This window comes from Fusarium subglutinans, assembly GCF_013396075.1.
Source record: "Fusarium subglutinans strain NRRL 66333 chromosome Unknown NRRL66333_c0000123, whole genome shotgun sequence".
Classification (NCBI taxonomy): domain Eukaryota; kingdom Fungi; phylum Ascomycota; class Sordariomycetes; order Hypocreales; family Nectriaceae; genus Fusarium; species Fusarium subglutinans.
Window position 1 is genome coordinate 48,600 of NW_023502186.1, and position 19,037 is coordinate 67,636.

Genomic DNA, 19,037 nt, shown 5'->3' on the forward strand with positions numbered 1-19,037 from the left:
ATCACTTCTCAAACCGTCGACTTACAGCACAAAATACACTATCGATTCACGGAGGCACAGATGTGACTTATCAGCTCGTGATACCAATCACTGTAAAGATACCTAAGCAGAGCATTAGACAGGCTCAAAGTTTGCAACTGTCAACGCCAGAAGTACCAGAGCATGATCGACTTGCCGTTGCCTGTCTTGTGTCTCGCAAAAAGAAAGCAAAGAATGCTGGTGGCCTTGGTTTGCCTGGTTTTCTGATTGATGACCTGTATTTCAGGTTGCAAATGGATCGCCACTGCATGCAAGCATGTGAGAGCAATTCATCCGTTGGTTTCAGACAACAAAAGCCCCTGTCGTCTTATGATTGGTTGCGGCACGCCAGGTAAGATTGAGTCGTTTAATCGCCGCGATATGCGCCATTAAATGAACCACTAAACAACTGATATCAATAACCTCAGCATTCTGCTGAATGTTAAACCCAGCCGAGACCGTCGAGGCCAGCGTCACGATAGTAACACGGCTTCTCAGTTGAGTCGACAGATCCGCATTTGTTAATATTCTTCGCTATTCTCCGCTTCAATGCAGTCCCATCGAATCCATGTCTGCTTGCGTTTGTCCTCAGAACCGAATGTCCTAGGGGTTCAAAGCCACTAAGACCCTAGCAAAGTCCAGATAAGCCGACCTCGACCATCCCTGCCGCCTCGCGTGAGCCGCACCATTAACAACTTTGAGCGGCCGCTTGACAATGAGCGGAATGTCTGTTTATGGAGGTCGCGATAGTTGCGTGTTGGTCTGGAACCAATGGAAGTAAGCCACTCTGTCCTTACGCCATATTGTTTCACAAGATCTTTCGGTCAAGAGCAGAACGGCTGTGTCAGCAGAATGTGCCCATCATTATCTCCCAGGTAGAGAGGCTCTGGGCTGGGCCCCTGCGAGCTTGACGTCAACGGCTGGTTCACGGACAGGCGGGGCGGGAACAGCGTCCACTTGCCGCTTCGGGGTGATGGTGTCTTCCCCGCAAATGGACGACGAGCAGTGGGTCTGGCTTCTGCAGTCACGGCTCGTTACAGCGGCTGAATGGCTCGAATACCTACTGTACTTCAATGCCTCAAGTGTCTAAGATAGAGCAGAGCAATGCCTCAAACCGTCAGCAGGTTGAGACATGTTTGCGGCGCTTGGTAGGCTCTACCTTCAACCGGGTTGTGGACTGAAGTGTCTGAGTGAATCTGGACACAATGCACGGAGTAACAAGACACAAGAGGCTTTCAACACGAGTCACAATTGTCAGTCGTGCTACAGTTTCACGGCGTCACCAAACAAGCCCCTCTAGCTCTAACTTACACATCAATCCGATTGTATCTCGTCTTACACTGGCTGATCCTCTCCATGTCCCCTCTTTTTCTTAGGCCATGTCCTCTCCACTCCCCCCAACTTTACAGGGGCTCCACTTCATTTAGTGCCTTCCCCCAGGCGGCCTTTATTGAACCGCAGGCCGTCCCTGACCAAACAAGGCCCCATCGCGTGTCGTCGTTCGTCGTTTCCGTTCCGTCCAGGCCATCCAGTGTGTTTTAAGGTCTTGGGTTCCCCTCATATAGCTCGTCATCCTTTCTCTTCATTCTCCAGTTTCACATTATTCACATTCAATTTGCAGCATTTTACGCTCACGTTCAATACATTCTCACCGTCTAAGTCACTGCTGTCTCACTTCCAGAACTGACGGCTTCGGTTTCCAGTCTTGCATCACGTACCGTGCCTTTTGAACTATTCCAACAGCAGCCCCGGGATTGTTGCCTGGGTGCTCGCCCTCAATCATCCACTCTGTTATCTGTAAGTTTATGGCTCTGCAACATGTCTGGCATTCGCAATCAGCACGTGTTCCAAGATTGACTCACTTACACAGTACTGACGTTGACCAGCTCTTTTAGGCCATCCATAACTCTACTACACCATGCTAGCGGCAACACGCATCTGGACAAGTGAACGGCTTGTTCAGTCTCGCACTGGCACAGCGAATCTTCTACGTTCTACCGTTTCGCTACAATCGAAATGCAAGCAATGCAGGCACTATTCCCCTGCCCTGTCATATTCGACCTCTTCTGAGTTTCGAAATGGACGTCGACGTGGTTCAGTCAGGTTCCAGCAACCTACACCGTTGACTCGCAACATTTCTTGGGACACCAAGTCCAAAGCTTCTGCCAAGAAGGCTGCAAAAGGCTTCAATCGACCTGTCGATCCTTCAAAGTTTACTACCATTGATCAAGTAGCCGCTTGGGCGAATGACTTGTTTGGTATCCAGCCAGGAGCGAATATAGAAGACGTGGAGCGAAGTGCTATTGAGCACTTGTTTCGAGGCGATAGCAAGGCCAACATTCGCAAGGCTACTTTGACCAATGCCCACCATTTCAGCCGCGCAAGTGCAAGTGCGGCAAGCTCGAAAGATACTCTCTTCTCTGCTGTTCACAGACAAGATGCTACTTTCATCGATCCTATAACAAACCGCCGTGTGTCAAAGTCTACAATGGCCGGAACAGCGGCTCGATACGATGCACAGCGAGACCTTAAGCCGACTGACTTCGTCGATGTGTCTGCTGAGGCTGACTCCACTCCCCAGTTTAACGACTTGGACAAGTACAAGCCCACCACCGACACCGAGACTAGACAGCCAGATGAACCCAAGTACGACGATCTTGACAAGTATGAACCAGTAATAGATGAGAGACCTCAAGAGAAGTCTACCGAATACGATGATTTGGACAAATATGGTCCTGTCGAGTACAATGAGCCCGATGGAAAGCGACCTACTACAGCCGAAGAGGACTCTAAGCAGTACAAAGATCTTGGCAAGTACTCGTCTGCGAACCTGGACGATCCTCTAGCCAAACGCCAATTGACCGCCGAAGAGCAATCCAAGGTCTATGATGATTTGGATCAGTACAGGCCCGTTTACCACAACGAGCCCGATGGCAAAAGACCACAGACTGCCGAGGAACTATCCAAGAACTACGACGATCTGCATATGTACAACAAGGGTGTGTATTGGAATGAGCCGGATGGCCTGCGTAAGCTCACGCCAGAGGAACTTTCCAAGGACTACAAAGACCTTCATATGTATGGACCAGTTGCATGGAATGAGCCTGACGGTCTGCGTCGTCTGACACCTGAGGAGGAGTCCAAGCAGTATAAGGATTTGGATCAATACGCAGATCCTTTTGAAGCCAGTCAGGCGGCTTTGAAGGCCCACGAGAAGGCGCAGATGGATCGTACTATGCGGGGCAAGCCCTTAGCCCCGAAGGTCGATGCTCCCGTTGAGGACTTTGCAAGCAAGTATAATGACCTTCACCTGTATGGTCCTTACCACTGGAACGAGCCTGATGGTCTCAGAGAGCCTACCCAAGAGGAATTGTCCAAGAACTATGACGACCTTCATTTATACGGTGGAATCTTTAAGTGGAACGAGCCTGATGGTTTGCGACCCCTGACGGCAGAGGAGGAGTCAAAAAATTACAGTGACGTTAATAAGTACGCTGCTAGTGACTTGTCACCGCGTACCGAGCGAGTGCATCCTGAAGAGGCTTCCAAGGTGTACGAGGATCTCCCGGCCTACCGCAAATTCGAGAATGCGGATGACCCTGCACCACGTATCCATTCCGAAGTTGCTTCAAAGAAATATGCCGATTTGGGTTCGTATAACTCTTTCGAAAACGGAGACCCTCAGACGGAGCGTATTCACCCGGAAGTTGCATCAAAGCAGTACAGGGATCTCCACAAGTATCCATCAACTGGCTTTGACGACATCATCCAAGCGGTGCACCCTGAGGTGTTGAGCAAGAATTACACAGATCTTGGCAGTTACAGGCACTCCAACTTTGCTTCCCAGGCCCAGGGCTACCCTGTTCAGCCCGAGGAGGCATCCAAGGTCTTCCAGGACCTACGCAAGTATACAGGAGTTCGTCCCAACGAACCCACGGGCAAGATGTCGGTTCCTCTGGATGAAGTCGCCCGCGGCCTCCGAGAGTTCGATTCCAAGGCAGGTTCCCAAGATTCCCCGGATTCAGCATTATATACTTATTCTCGATCCCCGAACAGGTCTTCTCCCGGCTCTACGGAAATTAACATGGACCCTTCCGGCCCTGAAAGTGCCGATGTCATCCGAGATGCGGTACTTCGCCGAGCTCAAGAAAGTAGTGAACAAGCCGAGAACCAAGATTTGTCTGGCAATAAGGGTCAGCAGGTCAAGACAGCATATGCTTCAGGACTTACGGGGAACTACGTACGAGATTTTCCCGAGGATTTTGCCAGGTCCTGGAGCAAGGACAATTCATCATCCAAGTCGGTACTGCTTCCCAATGGCGCTTCAGGAACATCGCCACCCGAGAAAGCAAGCTCAAGTTCTATGGAAGATGTTGAGCCCGGATCAATGGATGAGAGCTTTCCTGTGGAGGACGCAAGATTAAAAACGGCATTGGATCGCTATGCGGCCAAGAGGATTAAGGATCCGTATTCGCACGAACCTCAGGGTCTGCAGACAAGTTATTCCGAAGAGTGTGGGCGCCCAACGATGCCTATGGTGGAGAAACACTACACATCTAAAGCTGGAGAGTCTACGACAAAGACACAAGAGATGCCCAACATGGCTTCATACAAAATTGTCGCTTTTGACCCAGTTTCAAGGGTGATGAGCGTGGCCGAAGCCAATTCCGCAGTCGGCGCCAGTGACAAGCCAATGCCTATTCCTGATGCTCTTGTCAAGCTCGAGGATCCTGCCAAGTTTCTACCTTACTTCAAATCACTTCAGGAGGAAGGCTACGAAGTAGTGTCGGGAACTGGGCAGATGTTGATCTTTCGCAAAATGCAGTCAGCCGATGAAATGGTCATTCGGGGTGGACACTCTCCCTCTGACAGCATTTACAGGATTTGGACTGACAGCCATTGCAAAAGATCTAAGCGGTTTGCAGCTCGGCGATGGACGAACTCTAAGACGAAGAAGTCGACCAAGAAGAGAAGCATTGGGCGTAAGATTCTGGTGGGAACTGGTTTAGTTGCAGGGTCGGTCTACGCGGTGGCCATGTTGACAAATCCCCCAAGTACGAGGAATCTTGATGTGAAGCCACAAAACTAGAGGACATGGGCTTCGGAAGTGGCTCGAACGACACTGCCTTACATGTTAAAGGATGAGAGGTCTACAAAGGTTCACTAAGGTACACAGTGAGAAGTTTCTTTGGAGTTTGGTATTGGGATCCAGCGATTGAGCTTGAGGATGTCTCAGCGATCCCAAGCGTTTATGATATGATAACCTGTTTTCTTTGTTGGAAGTTTACATGTGGGACGCATTCAGCGGAGCATGAAACACGGAGCTACGGAGTCAAGATACCTCGGCACATCAATTTCCGATAGCCATGATTACAATGACATTCGTTTACTATAAGTCATAACAATTGTGTTCATTCTTGGGCTTTCCTTTTGGTAACCAATTTGTAGTGTACAATGCCCGTGACCATTTTGGATCCTTGTGTTTTCCATGCCCATCCCATTAAGTGTTCCGTACAATTACATTTCCCTGTCCCTTATCCTGTCATTTTGATCTAAGAGCCCTCTCGCTCTGTAAAACCAGGACCCGTAGCGACGTGCCCAATCTTGTCCATGTGCATCTCATGCTTCTGCTCCTCTGGACTCCAGCTCTGTCGTCGCTGGATAGAGGGCGTCCAGCTATTCGTGTGGCGCATGCATCGGTCGGCACCGGCTTGGGCGGATGGAGAAGTTGGAGCTGCAGATGACGAAGTCAGCTTGTGCAGAATTGGAAGCGTGTAGCTGTGCTGTGTACCTTCTGAGGGAGGGGTTGTGTGGGATGTTGAGATTGCTGTTGGTTGGCGATCCATTGTGAATGGTGATGAAATATTTGAAGAATTGGGTTGTAGGGTTGTTGTTGTTGTGATGAGGTGAATGTTGATATAGAGGTTTGTTGGTTGGTATGTGAGTTGCTGTGGCTTCGGTCAGTTAGGTATGTCTTGTATCCCAACCCTTCAGTGCACTTACCCTCAATAATAATGTCAATCAATTAATTGATGGTATATTAGTCAGGCTTAGCTTTCTTACTTGCAGCTTCCCTTCCCCTCTCAATCAGGACCTCGATGTCATATTTATACACGTTTTTCTTTTTCTTCCCGGAAGCATAATTATATCATAAGAGAACCCCCTCTTCAGCTCGACCCTTACAAACGTGATTACTAGCATTCATTTGGTGACCCAAGCGCTGATGATTGGAGGATGTGGCGAACTGAATGGCCTGATGCATGTAAAGTGACGGCTGAGACGTGATTATCTCGGTATTTTAGAGTTTTGCCCGACGAGATCGGACCTCGGGATTGGGGGAGTGTCGTGTGATGGTGGATATAATGCTGTGATGATGATAATTCATGCGGTGATGGGCAATTGATGCAGTGCTTCACAGATATTCCACTGTGATTTGTAAGTATTCTTGGGTTGCAGCATTGGATATGCAACTGTCTTTATTCGGCATTGTTTCTACAGGTTGATCTGCCCGGGTAAACACAGAAATTGAGGTTTGCAGTTACATCGAATGCATGTGGCATTCTCTGGGGTACCCCAATGTGATGGACGTGCCCCCGGGTTAAAGGGCTACAGGCCTCGTTCGTTGGTGGAATCATGCACGTAAGAGTCGAGACTCGCAATTGACCTCGTGATGCTCATCAGATCATCCACCAACTGGATGACTTTCTCACATAAGCAACCAATCGCCGTGCATCAACAGGTTAATTGGTGATAATCCATTGCTTTGCTCTCATACAACATACCATACACACATTAAAAACAGGTACAAGAATACGCTACCCCAAGCCCTTTCCCTTTCCTTTCCCTTCTATATGCTCAACAAGGCATATCTCGATCCCTTTTTGTTAAGCCCTTCCAACTCCATCATGCAGAAATAAAAGTAAAACTAAGACGCCGATGCTATGCAGTTTGCGAAACATGAGAGCCGACATGGACGAGAAGAGAAGTAAAAATAAAACATGGAAATGATAAAAGGGGTATACAACAAAAAACACAGACATCCACCGTTAAACAGTAAGCTTTGAGAATCATGTAGTCATCTCTCGGAGGGAAGAATCGTATATACGTGAAAAGACGGGTGGATCAAGGAGTCTTGGGACGCTTCCAGTAGTATTGCTATTATACAGTGTAAGTTTGCGTGCATGTTGCCAAGTTGAGAATGTCACAAACCTTGTGTTGCTTGCGACAAGCGCGGAGACTGGGCTTGCGAAGGCCATCGACGACTGCGGCGCGGCGCTGCTGGTCGTCGTCTTCCTCAGGGACATAGTAGTACTCGCTCTCAAGGGGCTTGCCAGCTGCGTCCTTGCCCTGGCGCTTGATGATACCAATGCAGGGTGTACTCTCGATAACATCACGGAGGTCGTCCTTGGAAAGGTCCCGCTTCTCCTCGGAGGGGAGGTGGGCCATGATGGTGGATAGAGGAGTCGAAGATAAACGCGAGAAGGCGAGCTGGTTGATGACATGGTTACCAACAGCAGGGTGGGACTCAAAGGACATCCTGAAGATCTCCGGAGTCGGAGAAGACATTCGAGGGGGGGACGAGAGTGGAGACTCGGTCCTGGCCTGTTGCTTGCGAGGAGACTGAGGAGGAGCAGGAATCTGACGAGGAGCGAACAGATCCGAGGCAATGGCGCTGTGGAGAGGGTTGGCACGCTTGACACCCTTGAGCACCTTGGGAGACTTTGTCGTTATCGAAGCCAACCGGCAGGAAATGTCGGCGCCGAAAGGCCCGAAAGAGTGCACGATAGGATCATTCTCCTCATCAGGGTTGTGGTCTTCACCGTCACTGACCTCACTGCTGAAGCTGGCAGTCACGTCGGTGCACATGCTGACATTGATGTTAGTGGGATCATCATGCTTGTGCTCAGGAAGCTCAAGCTCGGCATCGTCCTCGTAGATTTCAATGTCACGCTGTCCGGGGAGCAGAGCCTGGAGGCGGCGGGAGCTAGAGAGGCTAGCAGGCGTGGGGCTCTCGGGAGAAGCAATACGAGAAGCCCGGCGAGGAGGGGAAGACTGGAGAATGGCCTGGGCACGAGCCTGGCAGGGAGGAGAGTCCCAGGTGGTGTCGGAGAGATGGTCAAGAGCCCGCTTGGGCCATTGGACGAGAACACGCGAGTTTTGCACGTCAATTATGATCTCGGAGCCCTCTGTTTCACTGGTGAAGCTATCGCCCTTGTACAGCTCCCAAGTACGACCCTGGCTATGCAACTTGAGACCATTCCAGCCATTGCAGACGATTTCGATCTTGCTGGGCTCAAGCGGACTCGCGGCAGCGACGAAGCGAGCCTTTACGTGGACGCGGGAGACGAGGCGGTCAGCGGAGATCTGGTAGTGTGACGAATTCGACGATCGGCCCATGATGAGGGTCTCGCCGTTTTCCGAGAGTTCGACAGCGGGGACGGTAGCGAGCGGGGCACGCTCGGAAGCGGTAGCGGACCGTTGAGGCGGGGAACTCGAAAGGATACCTGTGCTCGACGTTGGAACGGGAGTAGGGTATTTGAGATGAGCCCGCGACGAGGAGCGGCCAGAACCGAGATTTTGTCGCTTCACGGGTCGAGGGAGGTTTGGAGATGACGAGAGCGGCTCAAAGGGCGGGAGGAGAGTCGGTGCTGAGCGCTTGGAGCCGGCGAGGGAGTAGGGCTTCATTGTTGGAAGTGTTGGTTCGGCAGAGGAGCCTTTTCTAGGTGATGAGCCCAAAGAGTCCATTTTTGCGTTCTTTTGGTTTTTTTTGGTGCAGAGTTGTAGAGGTTTATTCGGCTCGTGGTGTTGTAGATCGAGGATCGAGGTCGAACTGGATCGCGTCCAGAGAGGAAGGAGACGGGACCAGGTAGCACGCGTAAAGTACAGACGTCAAACTCGCTCAGAATTCGAAATCAAGATCGAATCTTTCGTTTCCGCCAATTTTCTCCCTTGTCCTTCTTAATGTCTCGCCAACAGGCGTCGTGGTATCAGAGAACGATGACGACACGAAAGGCGGTCTAAGTATCTCTCTTCAAGAAGTACACTTCCTTTTGTTAAATCATAGGGTTGTAATAAAAAGAACGAATCAGATAAAAATTCATCGGTCCCAAAGAACTCGACCAAGCGTGAAACCTATTTCTTGTATGGTAGGAAAGTGGTGCAGGTGGTGGTGAGATTTGTGAGAAAGGCCCTCGTGTTGGGTAGCGGGAGGTATTTAAAGAGGCATGCTCCGCTTTACCTTACGCGGGAAGAGGAACGCGGGCGCTTCGCGAGCAGTCGTGGTTTTTTGGCGTTGGCGTTTTTACAGTGGTTGAGAGCGCTGTAATTTAGGGAGCTTAATGGGAATTAGGTGCTTAACGCGGTTCTGGACGGGGGCGCGTTGAGTGGATGTGGGCACCCGTGTTGGTGGTATCGATAAGGATGATGCTCGCTGGGACGCGCTGAGTTATAGTGGCTGCGTTTTAGATCCTTGCTTGACATGTTTGATGTCTCATGTGTAACCAATCTCCGTTTCTTTTTCTGTATATCCCCTATTGCACTGTCTCTAACTCAATATCTCCCTGCTTTAAATGCACGTTGTGAATATAATTGTGAAGAAAATGCCGTTGAGGTTTTAACGGGACTGTTGGTAAAAGCCAACCTCCTGTCTTCAGGTGTTCAACCTCCAATTTCTTCAACACGTCTCCACCATCGAATCCATCGAGAGTGGTCTCGCGTCTGGAGACTTGTAGACCAATCCCTTTTATTAAAAAGCATAAAAGAGTCTGGCTGGGGTTATCTGCCTTGCTTTTTGTGTTCGGTAGTTATGCAGAATATCCACCTTTGAAGATTCTTTCTAGGGTTTAGTGAATGCACGTCTTGGACTTGGTTTCATGATGGGCTTGGGAGCGTGTATAAGTTTGATGCATCGCGCTCTGATCTTGGATCCATGCTGTCATGTTTCGAGTTGGTTTTTTACTTGAGGCCTATCATCGACTTCAATGGTCCGTTCATGGTTCTGAGACTTCAATTGAGGTCACCAGTCAAAACCTGGCCAATCTATAGTTCTATACGTCCGGTGCGTGGATCATGAGACGTGCACTCTAGCCATTGACGTAGTGATACCTACGAGACCTGTGGAGTATGATATCTTAACAAATATCGTCAATCGCGTTCATGTGGCATTTAGCGAGTTTGCCAGTAGTTATCTGATCAGCCCTACGCCACAGATCGAGCCACGACACGCATGCACGCGACTTGATCCATACCTCGACCAAGGTACCCTACATCGTGTTTATATCACGGGAAATTTTGACAAAAGCATGCTGGAATTGGCATCCTGCGAGTTTAAATGGAAATAGTTACTTTTATTCTTATCAATTGTGTCTAAAAAGACCTTTTTACTGTAAATTCGCTGTTGTGGGCTGCATAATAAGCTGAGCTCGTCATTCATCTAAAAGTTGGTGATGGCTTCATTTCTTGTCCCCAAAAATGACACAGAACCGCACTGCTCAGCCTTCTCACGTGTGACCATTCTCCTTTTCTTCTTATCACAGATCCAGAAGTTAGTTCTTCCAGGTTGGTCGTAAATACCTTAGGTATAGAAGAATTAGAGTGACATTCGTCTCGACTTGCACTCAGAGCATTTCGAAGGATCAGCCCCCTTCTGCTTGTGCTTCACTTCTCGTCGACATTCTTTCCCCTTCTTGGAGTCCTTGCAAAAGTCGTCGCCGAACTCGACATTGACACAGTGGCCGCACTTTCGGCAACTTGTTGTTGTGACCCAGTTGGTACACATGTTTGATTTAGTGTTAGTGGTTGTTTTGGTCTGGGGTTGAGATGGGGATATTGATGTTGGTTTGAGATGTTAGTAATTGTTGGCATGAAATGATGAGATATCTGGAGTTTCGTATGGAGGCGAGGCTCACTATATATAGTTTTTCGAGAATCTGATGTTGCAAGGTTAATGTCATGAGTTGTCCAAGTCATCTCATTCTCACTTATCGGGTATTGACATCGAGTTCAGTGAATATATACTGTTCTTTTATTCAGTATTTGAACAAAGGGGCATCAGCTATACGTTACTGTCTGTCGCTGTAATGTTCACTCATCACTCATCGCATAATGGACAAAGAGCAGTCTTGTCAGTTGAGGCTCAAAGCAACTCGTGCAACCAACGAACAACTGATGGGATGAAAGTGATTTCTAGTTCTATTTTCAACGCTGCGAGCTAATCGCTGAAGTGCCACATCGTCCTGATACACCGACATCACCTCTCGTATCCCCAATTACCATGGCCTCAGGTCCCATTTCAGCTCGGGATCAGTCTCACTGTACAGCATTTCCACCCTCGCGTACTAACGGGGTCTGTTGTCGGGTAGAGGTGTTACTCCCCAACGCTCTGCCCACTGCCGGTGAAAAATAGTACGCAAACTCGCAACACAGGCCTTGATCCTAAATGATAGAAAGATTTGCCAAAACAGAAGGCACCTTCAGGCTGGCTTGGTAACAGCCTTCATGGCTACTTACCTACCTACCTATCTTACCTATCAAACACTGCAGGCCCTAGGTAGGTAGGGAAAGATTACTAGCACTGCGGGAGGTACCCTGATGCTTGCTACTCATTAACACTATCACAGGGAACAAGCAGCTTTGAACTAATATTAACGTGGATTTTCTATCTGGGTAATTAGGGCATATCTCATACATCATAAACTTGTTACGCCTCAACAACAGTAACCTTTGTCTCCTCCTTTAAGTCCCGACTGCTGAATCCAACACGAATAGTAAACTCTCCCTCAGGGATAAGCCACTTCTGAGAAATGATATCCCAGTAGCTGAGATCACGGCGCATCAGCTCAAAGCTGACACTCTTACTCTCGCCAGCCTCAAGGAAGACCTTGTCAAAGCCACGGAGCTGCTTAGGTGGTGTACCGGCAGGAGCGCTGTCGGGGAACGTCACGTAGAGCTGGGCAACAGTGGCGCCGTCGACCTTGCCTGTGTTGGAGACGGAGACGGTCACGTTGTAGACGGTCTCCCAGAGGGCGGGGTTGCCACCGGGCTGCACGGGGAGGTCCTCGGGCTGGGAGGTGATATCGGATGCGAGCGGCTCAGCGGAGATGTCGGAGATTTCGAAGGTGGAGTAGGAAAGACCGAAGCCGAATTCGTAGCGGACCGAGATGTTGTGTGCGTCAAAGTAGCGGTAGTCAATCTCGAGCTTCTCGTCGAACCAAGACTGCCAGTCCTCCTTGCCGGTGGTGTTGACGGCAGTGGTGGGGGGAGCGTTGTAGTCGGTGCCGTTGAAGGCGATGGTGTAGGGAAGACGACCAGAGGGGTTGACATCGCCGTAGAGGAGATCAACGAGGGAGTTACCGGACTCCTGACCGGGGAAGTGGGCAGCGAGAATAGCGGTGACGTTGGGGTGGTCAGCCCAAGGAAGAGTGTTGATACCGGAAGAGTGAGTGACGACGACAGTGTTGTTGCAGTACTTGGCAACAGACTCGACAACATCGTTACCATCCCAGTCAACGGAAAGGTGCTCACGGTCAGCAGCCTCCTCAGCCCAAGTCTTCAAGAAGACGAGGCAGACATCAGGAGTAGCAGGGATCCAGAGATCAGTGACGTTGGTGGTAGCAATAAGAGTGTTGTTCATCCACTGCTGAACAAGAGTGCCATCCTGCTTAGCACGAGCATTGATGGCAGTAAGAGGCGAAACAAGGTATGTCAAACGACCAGTTCCGGAACCACCACCAGCGACGAGAGTGCCAAACTCGTAGTCATTCTGGTTATAGAAGCCCTCAGTGATATCACCAGCATCGTTTCCAAAGACGGCGATGGACTTGGGCTTCTTGAGGGGAAGGGCGTTCTTCTCGTTCTTGAGAAGGACAGTAGACTCGGCGCCGTGCTTGCGGATCAAGTCGCCGTGGTTACCGCGGACGTCACGGCTTCGCTCGCCAGTGAGGTTGAAGTCGCGGAACCAGGTGCTCTTGGGGCTGAAGGTGTTGAGATCGCCGCTGGAGGGGTCGACGGAGGGATAGTCCTTGTCCTGGCCGAGCCAGAAATAGGGAGTCATGATGCGGGTGATCATGTCGTTAACGCGGGTCTCGTCGAGGGTGCCGTTGTTGACGGCGCGGGTGAGGTTGCCGCCGAAGAAAGACTTGGTGAAGTACATGCCATAAGCACCAATACCACCGGGCATGTCCATGTCAAGACCGCTGTTGATGGCAGCAACACCGGAGTGGGTAGCACCCCAATCGGACATGACGTAGCCCTGGAAACCGAGCTCATCTCGAAGGATGCCGTTGAGAACCTTTGAGTTCTGGCAGCCGTAGGAGCCGTTGAGACGCTGGTACGAGCACATCATGCTTGAAGCCTTGGCATGAACAGCATTGGCAAAAGGCCAGAGGTAAAGCTCGTGCATGGTTCGATCATCCATGTTAGATGAAAGAGCCTCCTTGTCAACCTCACCGATATACCCATCCTTGACAAAAGTAGGGTTGCGCATGACCTCCTGCTCGTTACCGATAAAGTGCTTCGCAGTAGCCTGAACACCAGCGTCCTGATGTCCCATAATAGTCTCCTCCATGGCAATACCAGTGAGGTAAGGATCCGGCGAGAAACCCTCCCAGTTACGACCAGAGTACGCCGACCGTCCAAGAGGACCGGCTACAGGACCGAGGAGGATGTGAGCACCCTTGGCCTTGAACTCTTGACCCATTGCGAGGCCGCGCTGATAGAGGAGGTCCTTGTCCCATGATGAAGCAGCTGATACACCAGCGGGGAAAACACTGGCGTAGTCTGCTACACGGATGGCGAGGGGACCGTCGTGCAGACATAGGCCCTTGAAGTTGAGACGGGGAATGGCGACGATGTTGCCGACGCAAGGACCTGGAGTTCCTGTGACCATGTCGGCCTTTTCCTCGAGGGTCAGTTGGGAGACAAAGTCTTGGGCCTTGGCGAAGGCATCTTCCCAGCCCTTGCCAGTAGCATTGCCTATAGTTAATCGTCAGTATAACTTCACCTCAGTCGACGGAGTTGGTGAAACATACTGGCAGGGAAGTGAGGCGAATGGCCGTACTGTCCAAGAATAGTGGTGTTCTTAGGCTGAACCCAGCTAAAAGCATCTTCAGCCCGATCACTCGAATCGTAGGCCTGGGCATTAACACCCGCGGCCAAGAGACCCGAGACCAACACAGATCGAATGCTAGCCATTGTGAGAGAGTAAAAGATGAATGGCGCTCACTGGTGATGATCTCTCTTCTCTTTTGTGAGGCCATCAGCTACAACTTATATATCCCCAGCACCGGCTACACTTTCCCTCTCCCTCGGCGATCACCAGTCCAACCTCTTGCTCCTCCCATACAAAAAACTCGCGTGTCTGCGTCATTGTAAAAAATCCGTAAGTGTTAGCGTCGGCTTCAATTACTTTGCTCCCCCGCACAAGGAAAAAAAACGACTCACTAGCTCACATGAACGATGCGGAGTAGTATTGTCCTTTCACTTTCAACGATGCGTGTGATGCCATTCCCAGTTTAATCTCCATCGGCGAACTCTCACTTCCTCAGATCTACCGCAGCTTAGCCGGTGCGTCCAATGGAAGATATCCCCGACTGTTGGTGATGGTGTCATGCCCCAGGTTTACCACTCCACAGGATGAATAATACGGCCGCTATCTGACCGAGGATCCGAAGTTCTCCCAATCAAGTTTATACTGGGCTTTTTGTCAATTGAGTTAGCCTATTCATCTCAATTGCCGGGGATGGTTGAGAGTCTGGGGGAGACAGCTTCTTCTCCGCAATTCAAATCGGCCCTGTTGTGGACTCGCACGCTTCGTTCATGCGGAGAAATTGGGTAGCTTTTTAACGTTGATCGGAATCAACAAACTCATACGAACTGTATACCTAGAAACAGGTGCTGATCACACTTGAACCTTGGTTTCTCCCCTGTAGCTGTCAAATTCAAGGTTATGAGTCTTTTTTCCCGGCCTTCTCCACGATAATGTGAACCCGTTTATCGACCCAGTGCAGTGGCCGGTGACGCTGATGTTACAGTGGCTTCGGCCCGGAGTCGTTACCGTTCAGGCCATGATGACGGGACGAAATGTATTTTATCTGGGTCCTAACGTTATCAGCCACACGACAATTCAATTGCTATCACTAATACCTTCGTATTTAGTTCCGCATCTCGGACGATAGTTCTCTAAAACTCCCGTTTATAAGTGCCGCTGTGCTTTGATACTCTTTTTGAATCGGTGTATACTCGGCCATTGTATTCCAAAGGTGCATGACTTTATTCCCATCATGGACAGCCACGAGGTGACTCGGGATTATGTTTACATCCGAAAAGTCAATCGACCTTTTCCCAGTCTCGTGGTTATGTTCGTTCTGGGGGTTACATTGGAGAAATTGGGTTCTTCTGACTCGATGAAATGTGGAGGTGCCACATTTCTGAGTAAGGAAGTTGGCAGCGTTCATCGTTGGCCCGGATGTGACGATGTTTTGAGAGTAGCCTCGGAATTGGCCATGGCGATCCCTGCTGGAAGAAATTGTTAGAACCGTTCTACCGGACTTTCGGTGAGTGATGGATTCCCGCAATGTTGAGATTAATTGTTGAAAGAATGGAGATGTTAAAGACAGAGCCGGTATCGCAGACTTACACGAGGCCAGTGGTGAGATTAGAGTGCTGACCGGGGATTATAATGATCTCGGTAGCTGACAAGATGTAACGATTACTTTTCAGCCTTCAATTTCACGTTTAATTGATATCACGTCACAGAGACCAATACAGGTATTCTGTTTTATTTATCTAATGATATAACCAAGACCAATGAACAAACAAAGGCCCAACTAAAGATCTTCCTTCAGTGTAACCGTCCTCAAAGCTCACCTTGCCCAATGAAATCTAGGTAGCCTTCGCTCTCTCACAAGCTTCCGGCTCAGCGACGGGAACTCCGCCTCAAGTAAAACTCCGGGGTTGGGCAATCTCCACTTCCAACCTTAGACCTCAACAATGGCCGTCTTATCCTCGCACTGCTTGCAAGGCTGACTCACCTCAACATTCGCTGTGTTCTCCTCGCAGTGCCTGCAAAACTGACTGGCCTCAATATTGACTGTATTATCCTCGTAAAAATTGGCTGGCTTACCCTCACAATGCTTGCAAAATTGACTGACTTCAACAGTGGCTGCCTTGTCCTCACAACGCTTGCAAGGCTGACTGACCTCAGCATTGGCCATCTTATCCTCGCAACGCTTGCAAAACTGTCTAGAAACATAACAAATGAAATCCTCTGGCTCTTCAAGACACGCTCTGTCCTCCATCTCTTCAATGGGGATCCTCGTCACGGGGTTCATGACAAGAGGGCAGAAGTGTTTGTTGGAGGTGTAGCTGATGAGATGGCGGCAGGATTCGCAAATGGTAGCGGTGCTGGATAGTTGGCACATGTCGGTGAGTTTGGTTTGGTCAGGATGTTTTGTTTGTGATGTTTTGTTTGTGTTTGCGGGGGGTTGACTCTTTGTGCTAGTTGAGGATGTTTGTGGATGATGTGTTGATGTGATACGGTAATTTTCAAGGAGGGAAACCTGCCGTATTTATAAGAGCGAAAAGCGATGGTTTATTTATGTGTTCAGGGCTACGTAGGAGATTCTGCGTTGGTCGCAGAAAAGTGTTGAAGGGATTGATGTTCGCCCAGAACAAGGAGCTACAAGCTGGGCACTTCGGCAGTTCCAGTACAGAGCCTTTCGTTCATACGAACAAGATATCGAACTGACCCCAGACCATGACGTTGTCGTTTGGATGTTAGTTCATACAGAACACGACAACCCTGAACTCGTCCTCCGACCAAACAAATCAACTATCCGCCTTCCCTTTGCCCTTCGCGTTTGTTCTCGCCTCCTTGCACTGCAAACACTCCTCCTCATGAACATAGATGGTATCATGCCTTGTTGTCATAACGCAAATACCGGATCTCTTTTCAAGAAAATGAGCGCATTTTATTTCTTCCAGGGGCATGGAGACGAGGTAGGAGCACTTCCTGCAGAGATAGCCCGTACTCTGGATAGTACACATTTGGATCTCCTGGTTGGTGAGAAGGGTAAAAAGAGAGAGTTGATATGTTATTATCAAGAGGTGAATGAGGTAAAAGAAGCTGATCTGCTGTTTATGTAAAGTCCTTATCTTGATGTGTTTCACCGAAGAACCGTCAAGTTACCGAATACCGTGCTCTGTATCACGAACTGCGGGCGCTGCCTTCCACAAACCCTCAGCCCAAGACATACAGCGTCACCGAGAAATCAAAGGCAAGAGCCTGGTGAGTAATGCACTACCTATCCAAGGCTCTTAGGCGAATATGGTCTATCTAGACCCCAAAACCAAACCTCCAAAGCTTACGCTTAACTCCCCTCTGACCCTCCTTCTTCTTCTTAACGCAGTTCTTGCAATTCTTCTGGTCTGTATGGATAGTCGAAGCTACTATCTTCTGCTTTACGCAAGCTCTGCCCGATTTCTTGGCAGAGTTACACTTTTCTGTCACGGTTTCATGGTCGATGATGTGGTCGCAGACTCGGCAGCGGTATTTGGTAAAGACTAGGTTGCACATGTTGATGGAGTGGAGATATATTTCTGCAAGGAGAGATATGATAGGAACGGAGGGGGCTTGAGTTACGGAATTATATATGCACAACGACCTTGAAGGGTTGGAGCGTCACGGTGGCTTTTTCATTCTATCGTCGGTGTCCAGATGTGTCACGGTGAGAGAATGGTTGAGTCAACATGTCAGACTTGTGCAATGTTTCACAGACATTGCTATCAACAAAAGACAACAAATCGTATTGTGAATGTTACTGAGATTGCCTCACTACGCAATTCACCATTTGTTGCCAAAGCCCAAACTTGATCCCCTCATGTCTCCTGAAGCCTTAAGCCGGTAGCGTTCATTCACCCTCAGCCTCAGTCTTGCATTCCTTTGCCTTAGCCGCCTTGGCCTTGCACTCCGGGCATTTGGAGGAATCGATCACGGTAGTGGTTTGCATACGACGCTTCTTGCAAGGGTTTTCAACGTTGTCAGCGTCCTTGCAACGGGCTGTTCGAGGTACGGGGTTTTGATGGCCGCATTTCATGCAGACGAGCCGGGTGGTGTGAATGAAGCACATGGTTGAGTGCAGAGTTTGTTCTTAACAATGATGGATGTTTTTGAGTGTAGAGGGAAGGGATGGATGGTGAGATGGAATGGAGATCTTGGAGATGGGATGGAGGTGGGTGCAGTGGTATTTATACTTGTGGTTCTGCTGGGAGCGTTTGAATCTTGCTTATTCAAACAGCACTTGATCGCATTCAAGGTTGAGTCTCAATGACTGAAGCGACGTTTGTATAATTATTCTGAGCCACCAAGACTCACAGGACTCCAAGGTCTCTTCAGAGCAACAAACCTGTAGACGAAAATACCTAGCTACACTCCAGTCTAACAGGCTATCGCTTCTTCATCTTTGCAGTTTTGCAAACTTTGCATCCCAACTCGCTCTCCTTTTGCTCACCCCCATTTCTGTATTGTTTGAGACATCGCTCCCCCTTGTTTGCTTTATTGCATTTCCGGCGATCCATGTCAGTTCTAAAATGATTGCTGCATTTTTGGCATGTTATCTTGACGTGGTAGACAATGCACATTGCGAGGAATAATACAAGTTGTTAGTTTGGAACAATAGTTGTTAATCTGGATTGTTTGAGTGTTGTCTCGTTGGCAAGATGTTGTGCACGTTTGTGTGGGCTGGATGGAAGGGTTTGGAGCGAGATTATATACTCGTTCAACGACCGCTAAACACTGAAGTCATTGGGCAGGTGAGTCGAGCAGCATGAAGTGTTATGAATTGTCACTTGTTCTCTGGGTGAGTTTGGCCGAAAAAAACCTTCATCACGTTTCCATGAAGAGCTTTCAATCACCATATCTGAATAATCTGATGCCGTGATAAAGAATCAGTATTTTAAAAATAAGGAAAAGTTAGGTAAAGGCCATTGCATGAATTATGAGCCCTGTGAGAATGTTTGGAGGT

General features: G+C 49.3%; 5 protein-coding genes across 5 annotated transcripts; 1 reads left to right on the forward strand and 4 right to left on the reverse strand.

The window, feature by feature from the left end:
• Positions 1–1,936: 1,936 nt before the first annotated feature.
• Positions 1,937–5,107, forward strand: FSUBG_8728 (uncharacterized protein; the record flags this gene model as incomplete). Its single annotated transcript, XM_036687164.1, has 1 exon — positions 1,937–5,107. One exon carries the CDS (start codon positions 1,937–1,939, stop codon positions 5,105–5,107), a length of 3,171 nt encoding a protein of 1,056 aa, XP_036535760.1.
• Positions 5,108–5,570: 463 nt separating this feature from the next.
• FSUBG_8729 (uncharacterized protein) lies at positions 5,571–5,864 on the reverse strand (the record flags this gene model as incomplete). Its single annotated transcript, XM_036687165.1, has 2 exons — positions 5,571–5,752; positions 5,810–5,864. The coding sequence occupies 2 exons, from the start codon at positions 5,862–5,864 to the stop codon at positions 5,571–5,573; spliced, it is 237 nt and encodes a 78-aa protein (XP_036535761.1).
• Positions 5,865–7,140: 1,276 nt separating this feature from the next.
• FSUBG_8730 (transcription factor PLM2) lies at positions 7,141–8,763 on the reverse strand (the record flags this gene model as incomplete). Its single annotated transcript, XM_036687167.1, has 2 exons — positions 7,141–7,173; positions 7,228–8,763. The coding sequence occupies 2 exons, from the start codon at positions 8,761–8,763 to the stop codon at positions 7,141–7,143; spliced, it is 1,569 nt and encodes a 522-aa protein (XP_036535762.1).
• Positions 8,764–11,716: 2,953 nt separating this feature from the next.
• Positions 11,717–14,208, reverse strand: FSUBG_8731 (beta-glucosidase G; the record flags this gene model as incomplete). Its single annotated transcript, XM_036687168.1, has 2 exons — positions 11,717–13,989; positions 14,046–14,208. 2 exons carry the CDS (start codon positions 14,206–14,208, stop codon positions 11,717–11,719), a joined length of 2,436 nt encoding a protein of 811 aa, XP_036535763.1.
• Positions 14,209–15,992: 1,784 nt separating this feature from the next.
• FSUBG_8732 (uncharacterized protein) lies at positions 15,993–16,436 on the reverse strand (the record flags this gene model as incomplete). Its single annotated transcript, XM_036687169.1, has 1 exon — positions 15,993–16,436. The coding sequence occupies one exon, from the start codon at positions 16,434–16,436 to the stop codon at positions 15,993–15,995; it is 444 nt and encodes a 147-aa protein (XP_036535764.1).
• Positions 16,437–19,037: the final 2,601 nt, after the last annotated feature.